This window comes from Zosterops lateralis (assembly GCF_965231275.1).
Source record: "Zosterops lateralis genome assembly, chromosome: 16".
Taxonomy (NCBI): domain Eukaryota; kingdom Metazoa; phylum Chordata; class Aves; order Passeriformes; family Zosteropidae; genus Zosterops; species Zosterops lateralis.
Window position 1 is genome coordinate 9,465,950 of NC_139776.1, and position 11,916 is coordinate 9,477,865.

Consider the following 11,916-nt stretch of genomic DNA (forward strand, 5'->3'; position numbering starts at 1 on the left):
CCACAACCTCCCTTTGCAGCCCCGGGTGAGCAAGGTGAAGGCTGAGACACGTCCAGGCAGGCACAGGGTCTGGAAGCAGCCAGCACCCCCCGGGCACCTCCTCCATCCCCTCCTGTCCCCCGCAGGGCAGGGGCGATGCCGGCCGCGGCTCCTCCGCCGTGTCCCGGTGCCGTGAGCAGGCAGGTCCCACCCGCCCCAGGGCGGCGGTGCCGGGCTCAAGGGCTGGGGCGGGCCCCGGGGGTCAGCCCACGGCGGTCGGGGCTGCCCCTGCCCAGGGAGGTCTCGCTCAAAGCCTCCGAGTCCCGGTCGCGGCTGGAGATGCTCCCCCCCTCCTCAGGGTCCTTCTTGCCGCTGTTCCTCACGGCCGCCTCCAGCGCCTTCTGCTTGCGGTAGAAGTGGGAGAACTTGTTGAAGATGATGGTGATGGGCAGTGCCACCACCAGGATGCCGCCCAGGATGCAGCCCGAGGCCGCCAGCTTCCCCGCCACCGTGACGGGCACCACGTCGCCGTAGCCCACGGTGGTCATGCTGACCGTGCCCCACCACCAGCAGGCGGGGATGGTGTCGAAGCCGACGTCCTCCTCCTTCTCAGCCGTGTAGGCCACTCCAGAGAAGACAGAGACCCCCACGGCCAGGTAGAGCAGCAGGATCCCCACCTCCCGGTAGCTGTGCTGGAAGGCAAAGCAGAGTGGGGTCAGTGGGAGGACCAAGGACACAGAGATCCCACAGGGCAAAACAAACACAGCCCTGCACAGGCTCCCTGACACCCCCACAGGGATCTCAGGGCCTCCACACACCTCTGCTGGGGGATGTCCTGCTCCAGGGGTGGGAGTGCATGGCTGAATTCACAACTGGAGCAAGTGGTGCAGCCAGGAATCATCCCTGGCACCCACAGCTCCTCTCTGCACTCCAGCAGCCTGTCAGTGCTGGGAGGGAAGACAGAGCTGTGCTCCCCAGCCAGGCATCCCCGGCAGAGGCTGCTCCCCTGCCTCCAGCACTCACTCTGGCCTGATCTCAGCTAACAATATTTAGCACATTTTCCTTTTATCTTGGCAGGTCCCCAGAAACCACCTAATAGGCAGCCACTAAAAGAAGCAATTTGTACCTTCCTGAGTCGCTGGCACTGCTCGCAGGGAGGACGTGGTCTCTGTGGTCTCTGCTGCAGCCTCAGCTCAGCTCTTACCCAGGTCTCAGCCCAAGCTCCCTGGGGACCCCTGAGCCCCAGGGTCCCTCCTGTACCCTGTACCTCCTGTACCACTGAGCCTCAGCATTAATGAAACCCTTTGTTACACACATGTAGAAACATCACATCGGAGCTGACATGAAACCAAACATCCCTGGGATGTCCAGGGACCCATCCAGTGTCAGCATGGGCTGGTGTTAGCACCCATCCCACAGGGTGCCACAAGCCCCAGCTTGATGAGATACAGCCCAAGGGTCTGGGAGCCTTGGTGGGAATAGAGCCATGAGACACCCACCTCTAAAGGCAGAGGTATGCAATGATCCTTGAAAAGACATAGTTTCTCTGGTTTCAACCTAAACTCTTTGTGCTACATCTTTCTTTGTATATTCCTAATATTTGAACAAAGTATAAACCTGTGCCAGAAGCCAGGGGGGAAAGGCAGTGGGAAGTTGGAGGACAAGGCAGCAAGTCATTCCAGGAAGGGTCTGCCAGGGGACAGACAGTCACCACCATCCTCCCAGCATGGCTTGTCCAATCACTTTTTGACTGCCACAAGTGAATTTTTTGTATGTTTCTGCCCACTGACCTGCCAGCTTGCTCTTCATCTTTTGGGGAAAAGAAAGCAGAGCTTTGATTGTTGAGATTTTTTTTTCCCAGCCTTCTAACAAGCAGAGAATGCTTTATTGGAGACCACATAATGGCTAAAGGAAACAACATTTGAGAAAAGCAAACAGCAGCAGATGTGGGAAAAGGCTTCTGAGGTCAGGATGAGACTTAAAGGAGGTGGATTCATGGCAGGGAATGAGGAGACTTTGCTTAGACAGCTGGCAAGAACTGCTCAGCTAATGCCAGTAATACCAACTAACCTCCTCTTCCTCCCTTTCTTCCTCCTCCTCCCTCACCTGTGGCTACAAATGTCTTATAGCAGTGCCCAGGGAGCTCCTCGAGGAGGACAAACAGCTCAGAGCCAAGGGTGTATCACTTGGCCAAGAAAGACCTGCTCCTGGCTGGAAGTTAACAGCAGATCTGTACATCCCAGCTGGGGACCAGCAGCACCAAATAAACTCATACATTTTTAAAAGTGTATCGGTTCTGGCCCTGGGAGGTGTTGGAGGGGGAAGGCAAAGGGGAAGTCAGGCAGCTCCATAGCTCCTGCTGCTTCAATTTACAAGCAGGGTCAGGGTTTGCAGCACAGGGAAGGCTCTAGAAAACTCCCAGCTGATCCTCAGGCACTGGCTGCCACCTATTTGCAGTCCTTTATCTGCAAAATTTCTGTTTTGCTCATTGATTGAGGGGGAAGGCAGCTACAGCTGGGGTTTGGCTGGGATGCAGTTTTAGCCATGGTTTGAGTGGGGTGCAGGCTTAGCCAGGGTTCAGATGGAATGCAGGTTTAGCCAAGGATCAGGTGGGATGCAGGCTTGGATAAGGTTTGGGTGGGATACAGTTTTAACCAAGGTTTGGGTGGGTTGCAGGCTTAGCAAGTAGCCAGCCTTGGGGGAGGCAATGCTAGGTAATAAAAACCCCCTCTGAGCAGCAGTGTCTCCAGCCAAATGCACATCTTTCCTCCAGTGCAGCAGAAGACAACTGGAATGGAAGAGCCCACTTTGAGTCTTGCCAGACATGCCAGTGTGGAGACCGAGCAAAGACGGCCCATGGGAGTGACAGGAGGGTGACATGTGATGTGCAGTTCCAACCTCTTTAATATTTATGCCCGTGAGGGGACAGACAGCAACTCCTGAAGATCCCTGTGTGTGCTGCAATTACCCAGGGACCAACATCTATGGACTGCCAGTGGAAGAGGGGATCCAAATCTGCAGTCATGGAGCTGCAATAGCAGTAATGGATGTGGAGTATGGTGGGGAGGAAGAGCAAAGATGTGTAGGAAGCCTCTCCTCAAATTAAACACGCTGTGGATCAGGCCCCCAGCAATCTGAGGACTGTTCAGGGTTTATGATGCACAAATGGCAGAATTCCCTCTGCTAGCACTTTCATGGCAGGGGAACAATCACTCAGCTTGCCAGAGCCATCGCTCCCACTTCCTGGCTGTTAACAGCCTCCACTGCTCCGCTCCTGCTTTCTGCTCTCGCAATAGGAAGTAAATGATGATTAACAAGACGTTGTAATTTATGTGCCCACTAAATCACCATGCCAAGCTGCTGCATCAGATCTGTGTCTTTGCTCATCCCCATTTAGATCTGGCTATGGAGTCCCCAGGAAGGGGCAGCACTTTCCAGCACGTCACTGGTGAATCAGCTGCTCGTCAGAAGCCGGAGCTGGGACGCTGCTGGTCCCCAGATCTCCTTTGCTACTTAGTAATATACATGAGTCCCTCAGTGCCTGCTCTGCTGAAAGGTGTTAATGCTCAAATGGAGCACCAGCAGGACTTAGGGAGCTCTTTCCATGTGTGCAAGTTTACTTAAATTTCACCAGCAGTGTTACCTGGGTCTGTCAGTGCTCCTTCAAGGTGACTGTTCAGAAATAAGTATTATGCAGGTAGGACTTCAGCATCTTCATTTCAAACAACCCACCCTGGACTCTCAGGTTTTGAGGATACCAGGAATATTTTGATGCTCTGTGGGCTATGCAAGATTAGTTCTGGGCAGGGCTGATCCTGCTTCACAGCAGAAGCTGGCAGAAGACCTTTTCTGCTGCCCATCCTCACCCCCATTCACACTCCATGGTTGCTTTTCTCCATGACTCAGCCACGGGAATGGGTCCAGCCCCAGCAGCCGAGATGGCCAATGCCAGTACACCCCATGCCAGCCCTGTCACTGCTGCAGCAGCAAAAACAGGGTGTCCCCAGCTACTCATCCCTGCCACGGCCCTTCAGAGGGAGCAGCATCAGGAGCTGCAGCTTTCTCCCATGCCAGGCACTGAATGGGAGGAGAGTGGCCCTTTGGTTGAGTTTCAGGCTCTGTTACAGACTGCTTCCTTGGCCATTGCTGTGATACACCAGTCATTTGAAGGGGGGAAAGCGCAGGGATATTTGTGCAATTGCCCCGAGAAGAGGCAATGCTTTCCCTGGTGATCATCCCCCATGCCCAGCTTGAGCCCCACGTGTGGTGGAGCACTCGGAGCACGTGTCACTCTGAGTCTTAGCAGGCTCCAGGATCAGCTTTAGGATTCCTATTGAGGCAAGAAAAAGGGACAATTAAAGGCTGAGTTTAATTTGCCTCTACACCAGGCTGGATTTTCTGTGTAAGCACAGGGAGTGAGTTTCTTTCTCCCCAGATTCAGGAACACAGTCCTCAGTAGAAGGGGGATGGAGAGGAGATATGGTGGGGGTGAGGCAGGACCACACTGGGTGTGGAAGCTGGTCCTGCTTCACCACTGAGCTGCAGTGATGCAGGTCTGGCTGCAGCACTGGGATAGTGAGGGTTGCATGACAGATTTCAAGTTGCCTTTGGTCTGTCTGAAGAGGCCAGGGGTACTGTGGGTGGGGGTCTGGAGAAACACAGCCTTGGGGCATGTTATGGTGTATGTGGACCCTCTCACCAAACCTGCAGGGATGCCACTTCTAGGCCTACCTGAACCCTGGTCCTCCACACAGTCAGCATTTCCTCCTCCAGAGCTTCCTCCTGAGGACCACATGGTCCTGGGACCAGCTTTCTCCAGCCCTGCATGCCAACTTTTCCATCACACACAGCCAGGGCCAACTGCTGGCAACCCAGGCTCTGCTGAGGGCATAGACCCTCCTGGGGCTGGTTGTCCTAGGCCATGCAACTCACCCCTTGCTTTTCTGTGGCTGCTTTATGCCAGCCCCAACTTCACTGTATCCTGACACATTCAAGTATCAACTCAGCTGGACCAGGATTTCAATGTTTCCCTAAATGGGCAGACACCAGGGGCTGGACACTGGCCTCTGGTCAGCTGGCAGCATGTCCTTAGGAGGGTTCCCCTTTTCCCAGGGTGGGGACAGGAGCAGCCCTGATCCATAAATACTGGTGCTGGCAGAGCCAGCAGCTGCTGACTGGCCTGCTACCTGCTAAGCAGGTCACTCTCAGCTCTACTAGGCACTGACTCACTTCTGGTAGGACTTGCCCATCCACGCATGCATGGCTGAGTCTATTCCAGTGCTGTGCATTGAGGTTTTCATACCACAGTGGGCTGGCTGAGACCCTGGAAGCACCAGTGCTGCACGAAGTACAGTGGGGTGGATTTGCACAGAACACTCACACAGTGCTCCTCACACTTGTCTACTTTAGCAGACAATCAACAGCCCAACCCACCACCCCAGCAAGTTCCCCAGGCACCACTCAGAGCTGGGAGCTCCCTGCAAATAGGGAGTTCCTCATCCCCCAGCCATGCCAGAGGTCTCCTCCTTGCCCTAAAGGAGTAGATAAAGAGATAGAGAGACAGTTTACCTTCAAGGTGGCCCCCAGTGACCTCAGTCCAGTGGAGTGCCGAGCCAGCTTCAGCACCCGGAATATCCTCATGAGCCGAAACACCTGCACCACCTTGCCCAGGTTGCCCAGCTCCGAGTCACTGCCCATGGTCACATCCACCAGGAGAGTGAAGTAGAAGGGCAACACTGAGACAATGTCAATCAGGTTCAGTGGGTGCGTGAAGAACTTCCTGGGATGGGGTGAGAGCAGGAGGCGGGAGGACACCTCGAAGGTGAACCAGGAGATGCAGAAATACTCCAGCTTGTGCAGGATGGGTTCGTCGAGCACGTTGCCGTTCTCATCCACCTCCTGGTACTCGGGCATGCTGTGGATGCACATGGTGGCTATGGACACCAGCACCACGCTGATGGACACGAAGCTGAAGAGTTTGCTGGGGATGGAGTAGCCAGGGTTCTCCATGGTGAGCCAGAGGCGCTTGCGCACGTTGCCGCAGCGCAGGGTGCTGTAGCGCAGCAGGTCATGGTTGATGTCAGAGATCTCATCAGGGGAGGTGTCCACGCTGCTCACCTCACTCTCCTCATCCCAATTGTGGTGCCGGCTCTCCAGCTTGCGCTCGTGGTAGCGGTAGCTGCAGCAGGAGTCCAGGAAGAACTCGTTGATGCCCCAGTACTCGATCTCCTGGCAGAAGGAGAAGACGCACAGCTCCTCCATGACGTGCAGCTTCCCTGTCTGGTAGAAGTGGAGGACGTAGAGGAAGAAGCCGGGGTTCCTGTCGAAGTAGAACTCCCTGGCGCTCACGTCGTAGTCATCGCAGAGCTGCAGGATGGACTCCTCCGAGTCACAGGACAGCAGCCGGCCCAGGCGGGTGTCAGGGAATTTGGAGAGGGCGCTGGAGCTGAGCCGCCTCCTCAGACCCCCCACGTTGATGTTGATAACGTCCTCCTCAAATCCAGGACCCCAGTAATTTAAGGTCTTGTTGACCATGATCAGCAAAGCAGGAGAGGGTTCCACCTGTGGATGAGACAGTGGGGCTGGAGGGGACGCAGGGCTCCCTCAGATCTGGGTGCTGCTGGGTGAGGGGCGGGGCAGGAGCACCCTGGGGAGTGAGGAGGGATGTTTGGATTTTGAGAAGGGAGGACCAAGGAGAGAGAAGGGGAGAGAAACAGCTTTAGACTGTTGTTCTCCTGTAGTATGGAAGGTATAAAAAGAAAAGCCAATGATTTTTCCATGTGAAACTTTTCCTTGCTTTTTTACCTCCTAAAGTTTCTCCCTATGCAGGTTGTCAATGGCCTAAGGAAGGCAGTTTAATACACCTCCAGCACCTCACCCTTGGGGCTCTCCTTCTTCAAACAGGTAATTAGTCACTGAAGAGAAGATTTATTCCCCAAAGAGTCTCCCGGAGGAAAAATTAGATCTTGTCAAATCACCACTGCTGCGATTCTGCCAAAGTGCTTTGTAGCCCCACTACCTATGCTGCTAATTAGACCTGGTCCAAAAGTCCTTAGATGGTGCAATCTTTCCAGCAGCACAGGCAGTTTTGCCAAAATCAAAGTATTATCACAGAAGGTGTCGATTTTAGGGAGAATTTGAGAGGAAGAAGTGTCAAAACAATTCATCTGCCTGTTGTGTTTCCTCTTGTGTGTTCTACCATGTAAAATATTAAGATTATTTTCATTATGTTGAAACATAACCAAAACATGATTCAGAATCATTGATGACTGAATAAAATCTGTATGTCAATGGGGAAATAAAAACACAGAGTTTTGATTTCTATTGTGTTTTAGGAATCCATAAGTTTCAGGGAGCCAGGCTTTTTTTGTGCAGCAGAAATTTTATTTTTTAATGAAAAACAGTTAAAGCATCAAAGAAAGAGGAGCATTCCCACACCTTCAGATGCATTTACCTGTCTTCACCAGAAATTTAGAGCAAAAAGGCAAATAAAAAGCACTGTGATCTTTCTGCACCACCTTGAAATCAGATTTTTCCACCTACCTTATTCATCAAAACAACCAGGGGATACATGGAGCAGCCCTGTGCTCAGGGTATCCCCCTGCTCCTGGCACAGAGTGGTGGGGTTTGAGGGACACTGCTTTGCCCTCTTAGTTGAGGAATTACATTTTTTCCTGTCTTATGTCACCCACAGAATTTTCCAAGCTTTTAGGAGGTGCAGGGACAGAGGGCACAGACAGGCAGTGGAAGCCAAGGGAAAAAAGGCTGCAGCCCCTGCAGTGATGCTGAAGTGCCAGCAGACCCCACACAGAACAGCCTGACCCCAGAGCAAGGCCAGGTCAGTGACACAAGGTGGGTCCCTCCACCCAGGGGAGTCCTGTGGACCCTGCTGAAACCTTTCTTCCTCACCAGCCATCTCACAGGATTTATGGGGCAAACACCAGGGCTCTACCTGCTCTCCAGTATGAGAAACTCGGTGTAAAACGTTTGTCACACCGGGAGGGACCTGGGGGGACACGGTCACATCCAAATCTGTAGGTCACAGCAGAGCTGGAGAGGAACAGGTAAGGGAGCCGTGGTTAAGCCCCGGAGGTGTTTTTAACACTGAGCAGGGCTGTGGGTGCAGGAAATGCCAGATTTGTGTGAAACAGCCTGGCAAAGGCATCGGTGAACTCCACTGCATCTCCCGGCCAGGGCTCCTTAAAGACACAGCTTTGCACCACAACCAGTGCTCCCATTACACACGTCTAGAGGAGAAAACCAGCTCGTGATAAACCTCAGAGCTTAATGGACTCATCGTCTTGCCTTTCAAAGGGGAGGGAAGAAGGAGAAGGATTCATTTTTTTAATGCTTAAGCCAGAGGCAAGGGAGAAGAAGGGGTGTAAACACTTCTTTCAGGGATAAATTGGAATTTCAGTGTCAGATTAGCTTTTCCAGAGAAGACATCACACAGCCCATCTGTGGGGTAGGGATGACTAATCCAGGTTCCTTCCAGAAGGATGCTCATGCATTCAGGCTATAAGCACACACACAGATGGGGGGCCCTGGAGGTGCATCTGTGGGATCCAGCTTATCCCAAAACCAACCTCAGACTCTCTCTGCACCCTCCCTGTAGAGCAGCCTCTCTGAAAGGTCAGGCCAAATGCCACCAAAATCAAAGGCAAGGTGGGCTGGAGGCTGGGCTGGGGCACAGGACAGCTCAGAATGCCAGGACAAGCCTGAAGCATTGCTCCAGCTCAGCCAGATCATCCCCAGTGCACGGCTGTGGCTCTGGGTGAGACGTGCCAAACCCTGACAGCCAGAACAGAGATGGCTCCTACCTCTCTCCCAGCTCCAAATTAAAAGGTGGATGTCAGGACCCTGAAAGCTTTGTACGCCAGGGAAATCCCTCCATCCCTCCTGCACTGGAAGCAGAGCGAGGAGAAGGGTCACGAACTGCCAGAGATGTTCCTTTCTGATCTTCCCTTATGAATAGACCAAATTATTTCTGCCCACATACAGCTTTCATCCAGGAATCTAAAGCAGCAATTAATAGTTTTATAACTCTCTTGCCTATTTGTTTCACAAGCAGCTAAGCTCAGCTTTAGAAAAAAAACCTGGGCTTTGAACTGGGACCCAGTGTGATCTCCCCTGTTGGACCATCAAAGCGTGCACCTCATTCACAATTGCAGGAGTATCAGCTGGGAAACAGAAGCTTACTTTGGGAAGCTTGGGTGATTTTTATTTAAAAGCGTGACGGACAGAGAATACAAATGTGTCTGTCTGGGATAAAGTGAATTTGCAAAATTTTCCTTTAGTTGACCCGAAATTTCCATGAATGATTGGGAAAAGGGAACAGATAAAGCCAGTCTCTTTCTGATAAATGGCTGAAATATATTGTAAGCTATTTTGAGACAACCGTCAGAATTACACAAGCCCAGTGTGAGCTGGGTGTTGGGCGTTCAAATTAATATCTATCATGTGGAGAAAAAAAAATCCTGATTTATGCATTTATGACAGTAAAAATAAAATATAAAACAGATCAAGCATGTCTATAAGAAATGCTAGCAGAGTTTCCCTTGACAACATTTTTTTTCTCAAAGGCTTTCAAATGGAAGTTATGTATATTTATTCTACCTGGCAGAGGGAACTCAAGGGAGTGGGAAGGAAGGTGCTAATAGACATTCAAGTGAGGATGCAGCAAGTGCAGGGAGCATTGCACACAGGGTCTTTCCCAACCAGGTGCAATGGATTTAGATTAACAGTCCAAATAAAAACCCCTGTACTTACAGCTCAGCGAGGCTTCCCAGCTGGGAGTCGTGTGGCTTGTCTCAAAGGAGCCATTAGAAAAGCGTAGAGGAGGAGGAGGAACCTCTTATCCTTTGCCTGTAGCCTAGACCTAAATGCCCTGTCACCCGGGGCTTGTGACCGTGCACATCCCGGGTGTGCAAACCACTGAGCAGATCCTGTGCAGGGTATCCATGGCACTGGGGTAGGACTGGGGGTCTCCTGCTGGGTACCTGAGGAGGCCAGTGGGGCTGGGTGGTGTCCCAGCTCCTGCAGGGTGGTGTCCCCATATGCTGGGACAGGACTGGGGAGATATTTGCTTTCTGGTCATCCAAAATTGCCCCTGCAGAGCCCCATTTCCACTGCTGAGCGTCTCTGTGCTCATCGGCTTGAAGATGCTCAGGACCGAACCCTGCCTTGGGCGGTGCGGGGTTTGCCAGGCAGGCAGTGGGGAGAATGGAAGGGGGATTCCCACTACTGGCTGCTCCCTGCAGGCAGAGCACAGGCTGCCGCCGTACGCTGAGAGGCCACCAAAATGCCCGGGGCCGGAGATGGAGATGACGGGGGACTCCCCGCTCGCCTCGGGTGCAGGAGAGGGTGATCACCAAGAGCCCAGCGCTGTGCCGCCTCCACTCCCGGCTCTCCGGCTGTGCGTGCACAGCTCTCCAGAGGGATCTCCGTGCTCGGTTCCCGGGGGAGGGGGGATGCAGCCCCGGGGGAGGCTCCGGGGCGAGGGACTCCCCTACACCCGCCCGCACGGGGACGGGGAGGAGAGTCCGTGCGCCCCTGCACCCAGCAGCATCCCGGGGTGCGGATACCGGCACGGCGGCTCCCCGCTTACCCCGGGATGTCGGTGCCTGGCTTCCCCGCTCCTCCCCGCACGCCGCTGCTCCGGTTGCCCTCTCACCCCGGGATGCTGATGCCCCGGGTCCCCCGCGCACCCCAGGGTGCTGATCTCTGCAATGCCCGGGGGCTCTGGTACCCCTGTACCCGGGCTGCAGGCGCCCCGGTCCCTGCGTTACCGATCTGACGGTCCTCGCCGCGCCCCGGGATGCCGGTGCCGCGCGTCCCCGGGATGTCGGTGCCCGCAGCGCCCCGGGATGCCGATGCCGCGGGTCCCCACCCCGCCCCGGGTGCCGGTCCCTGCTGCGCCCCGGGATGCCGCCGCCCTGGTCCCCGCCCGCCCCGGGTGCCGGTGCCGCGTCCCCTCTCTGCCGGTGCCCGCAGCCCCCGGTGGCGGAGCCCGGCCCGGCCGCCGCTCACCTGCCTCGGCGCCGCCCCCGCCGCAGCGAGCGCGCCCGGCGCGGAGCCGTGAGCCCTGCGGGGCCGGCGGCGGCGGCAGAAGCTCCGCGGGGCCGGGGGGTCCCGCCCGCCGCCCTTCCCGGTGCCGCCCTCCGCCCGCCCGCCGGCGCCGCGCCGCGGGAACAGTCGGGGAGAGCCCGATTCCCGATTCCCGATTTCCAGTCCCCGGTTCCACACCGCCGGTGCCCGGCTCCTGGCTGCCTCTGCCCCCCGCCAGCCCCTCCCGAGCTCTGTACAGGGGACAGGGCTCGGGATGCCCGGGGAGAGCCCACCGGACAACACCAGCGACCTGAATTTGGCTAAACCGGCTGACAGGTCGGCACAGCTCCGTGCCAGGCTGGCACTGTCCCTGCCAAGGCACCAGCACGGCTGTCAGCCGGGAGTCTGGACCAGGCGAGGGTGCCCCTGGCTTTCCCGAAGTCTTACCTGCTGGGAGTCCCTTGGAAGGCGGGCGAGCTCACAGGACGGCTGTGGCACCCGTCTCTCCCGGCCCGGGGCTGCCCCGGCTCTTGGCGAAGCCGCCCGGGTGCCGAGCGCTGCCCGTGGGGCCGAGCCCCCGGCGCTGGCGGTGCCGGGCGGTGCCGTGCCGGGCTCCTTCAGGCCGAGCAGGGCCCGGGCAGCCGCGCCGCCCTGCGCCGGGCACACCGCGCCCCCCCGGCCTCGCCGCCGCCCTCCGTGCGATCCATCCTCATCCCGCTCCTCGGAGCCGGGGGTGTGCAGGGCACGGGGCAGCCCCGCCGGGAAGCGCTGCCCTGGCGCGCTGAGCTCCTCGGCGTCTCTTTAAAGGCTCACTGGGGGGTGGGTGAAGGCAGCGGGTCCCGGGCATGGCCCACGCTGGGTTCAGGTCAGCGAGCGGCCGCCGCCGCCCGG

At 55.9% G+C, this 11,916-nt stretch overlaps 1 protein-coding gene across 1 annotated transcript; it reads right to left on the minus strand.

Annotated features, from left to right (window-relative positions):
• Positions 1-215: 215 nt before the first annotated feature.
• Positions 216-11,483, minus strand: KCNS1 (potassium voltage-gated channel modifier subfamily S member 1; the record flags this gene model as incomplete). Its single annotated transcript, XM_083873380.1, has 3 exons — positions 11,473-11,483; positions 5,548-6,540; positions 216-671 (listed from the first exon to the last, which is right to left on the minus strand). Exons 2-3 carry the CDS (start codon positions 6,511-6,513, stop codon positions 216-218), a joined length of 1,422 nt encoding a protein of 473 aa, XP_083729506.1. The 5' UTR covers positions 6,514-6,540; positions 11,473-11,483.
• Positions 11,484-11,916: the final 433 nt, after the last annotated feature.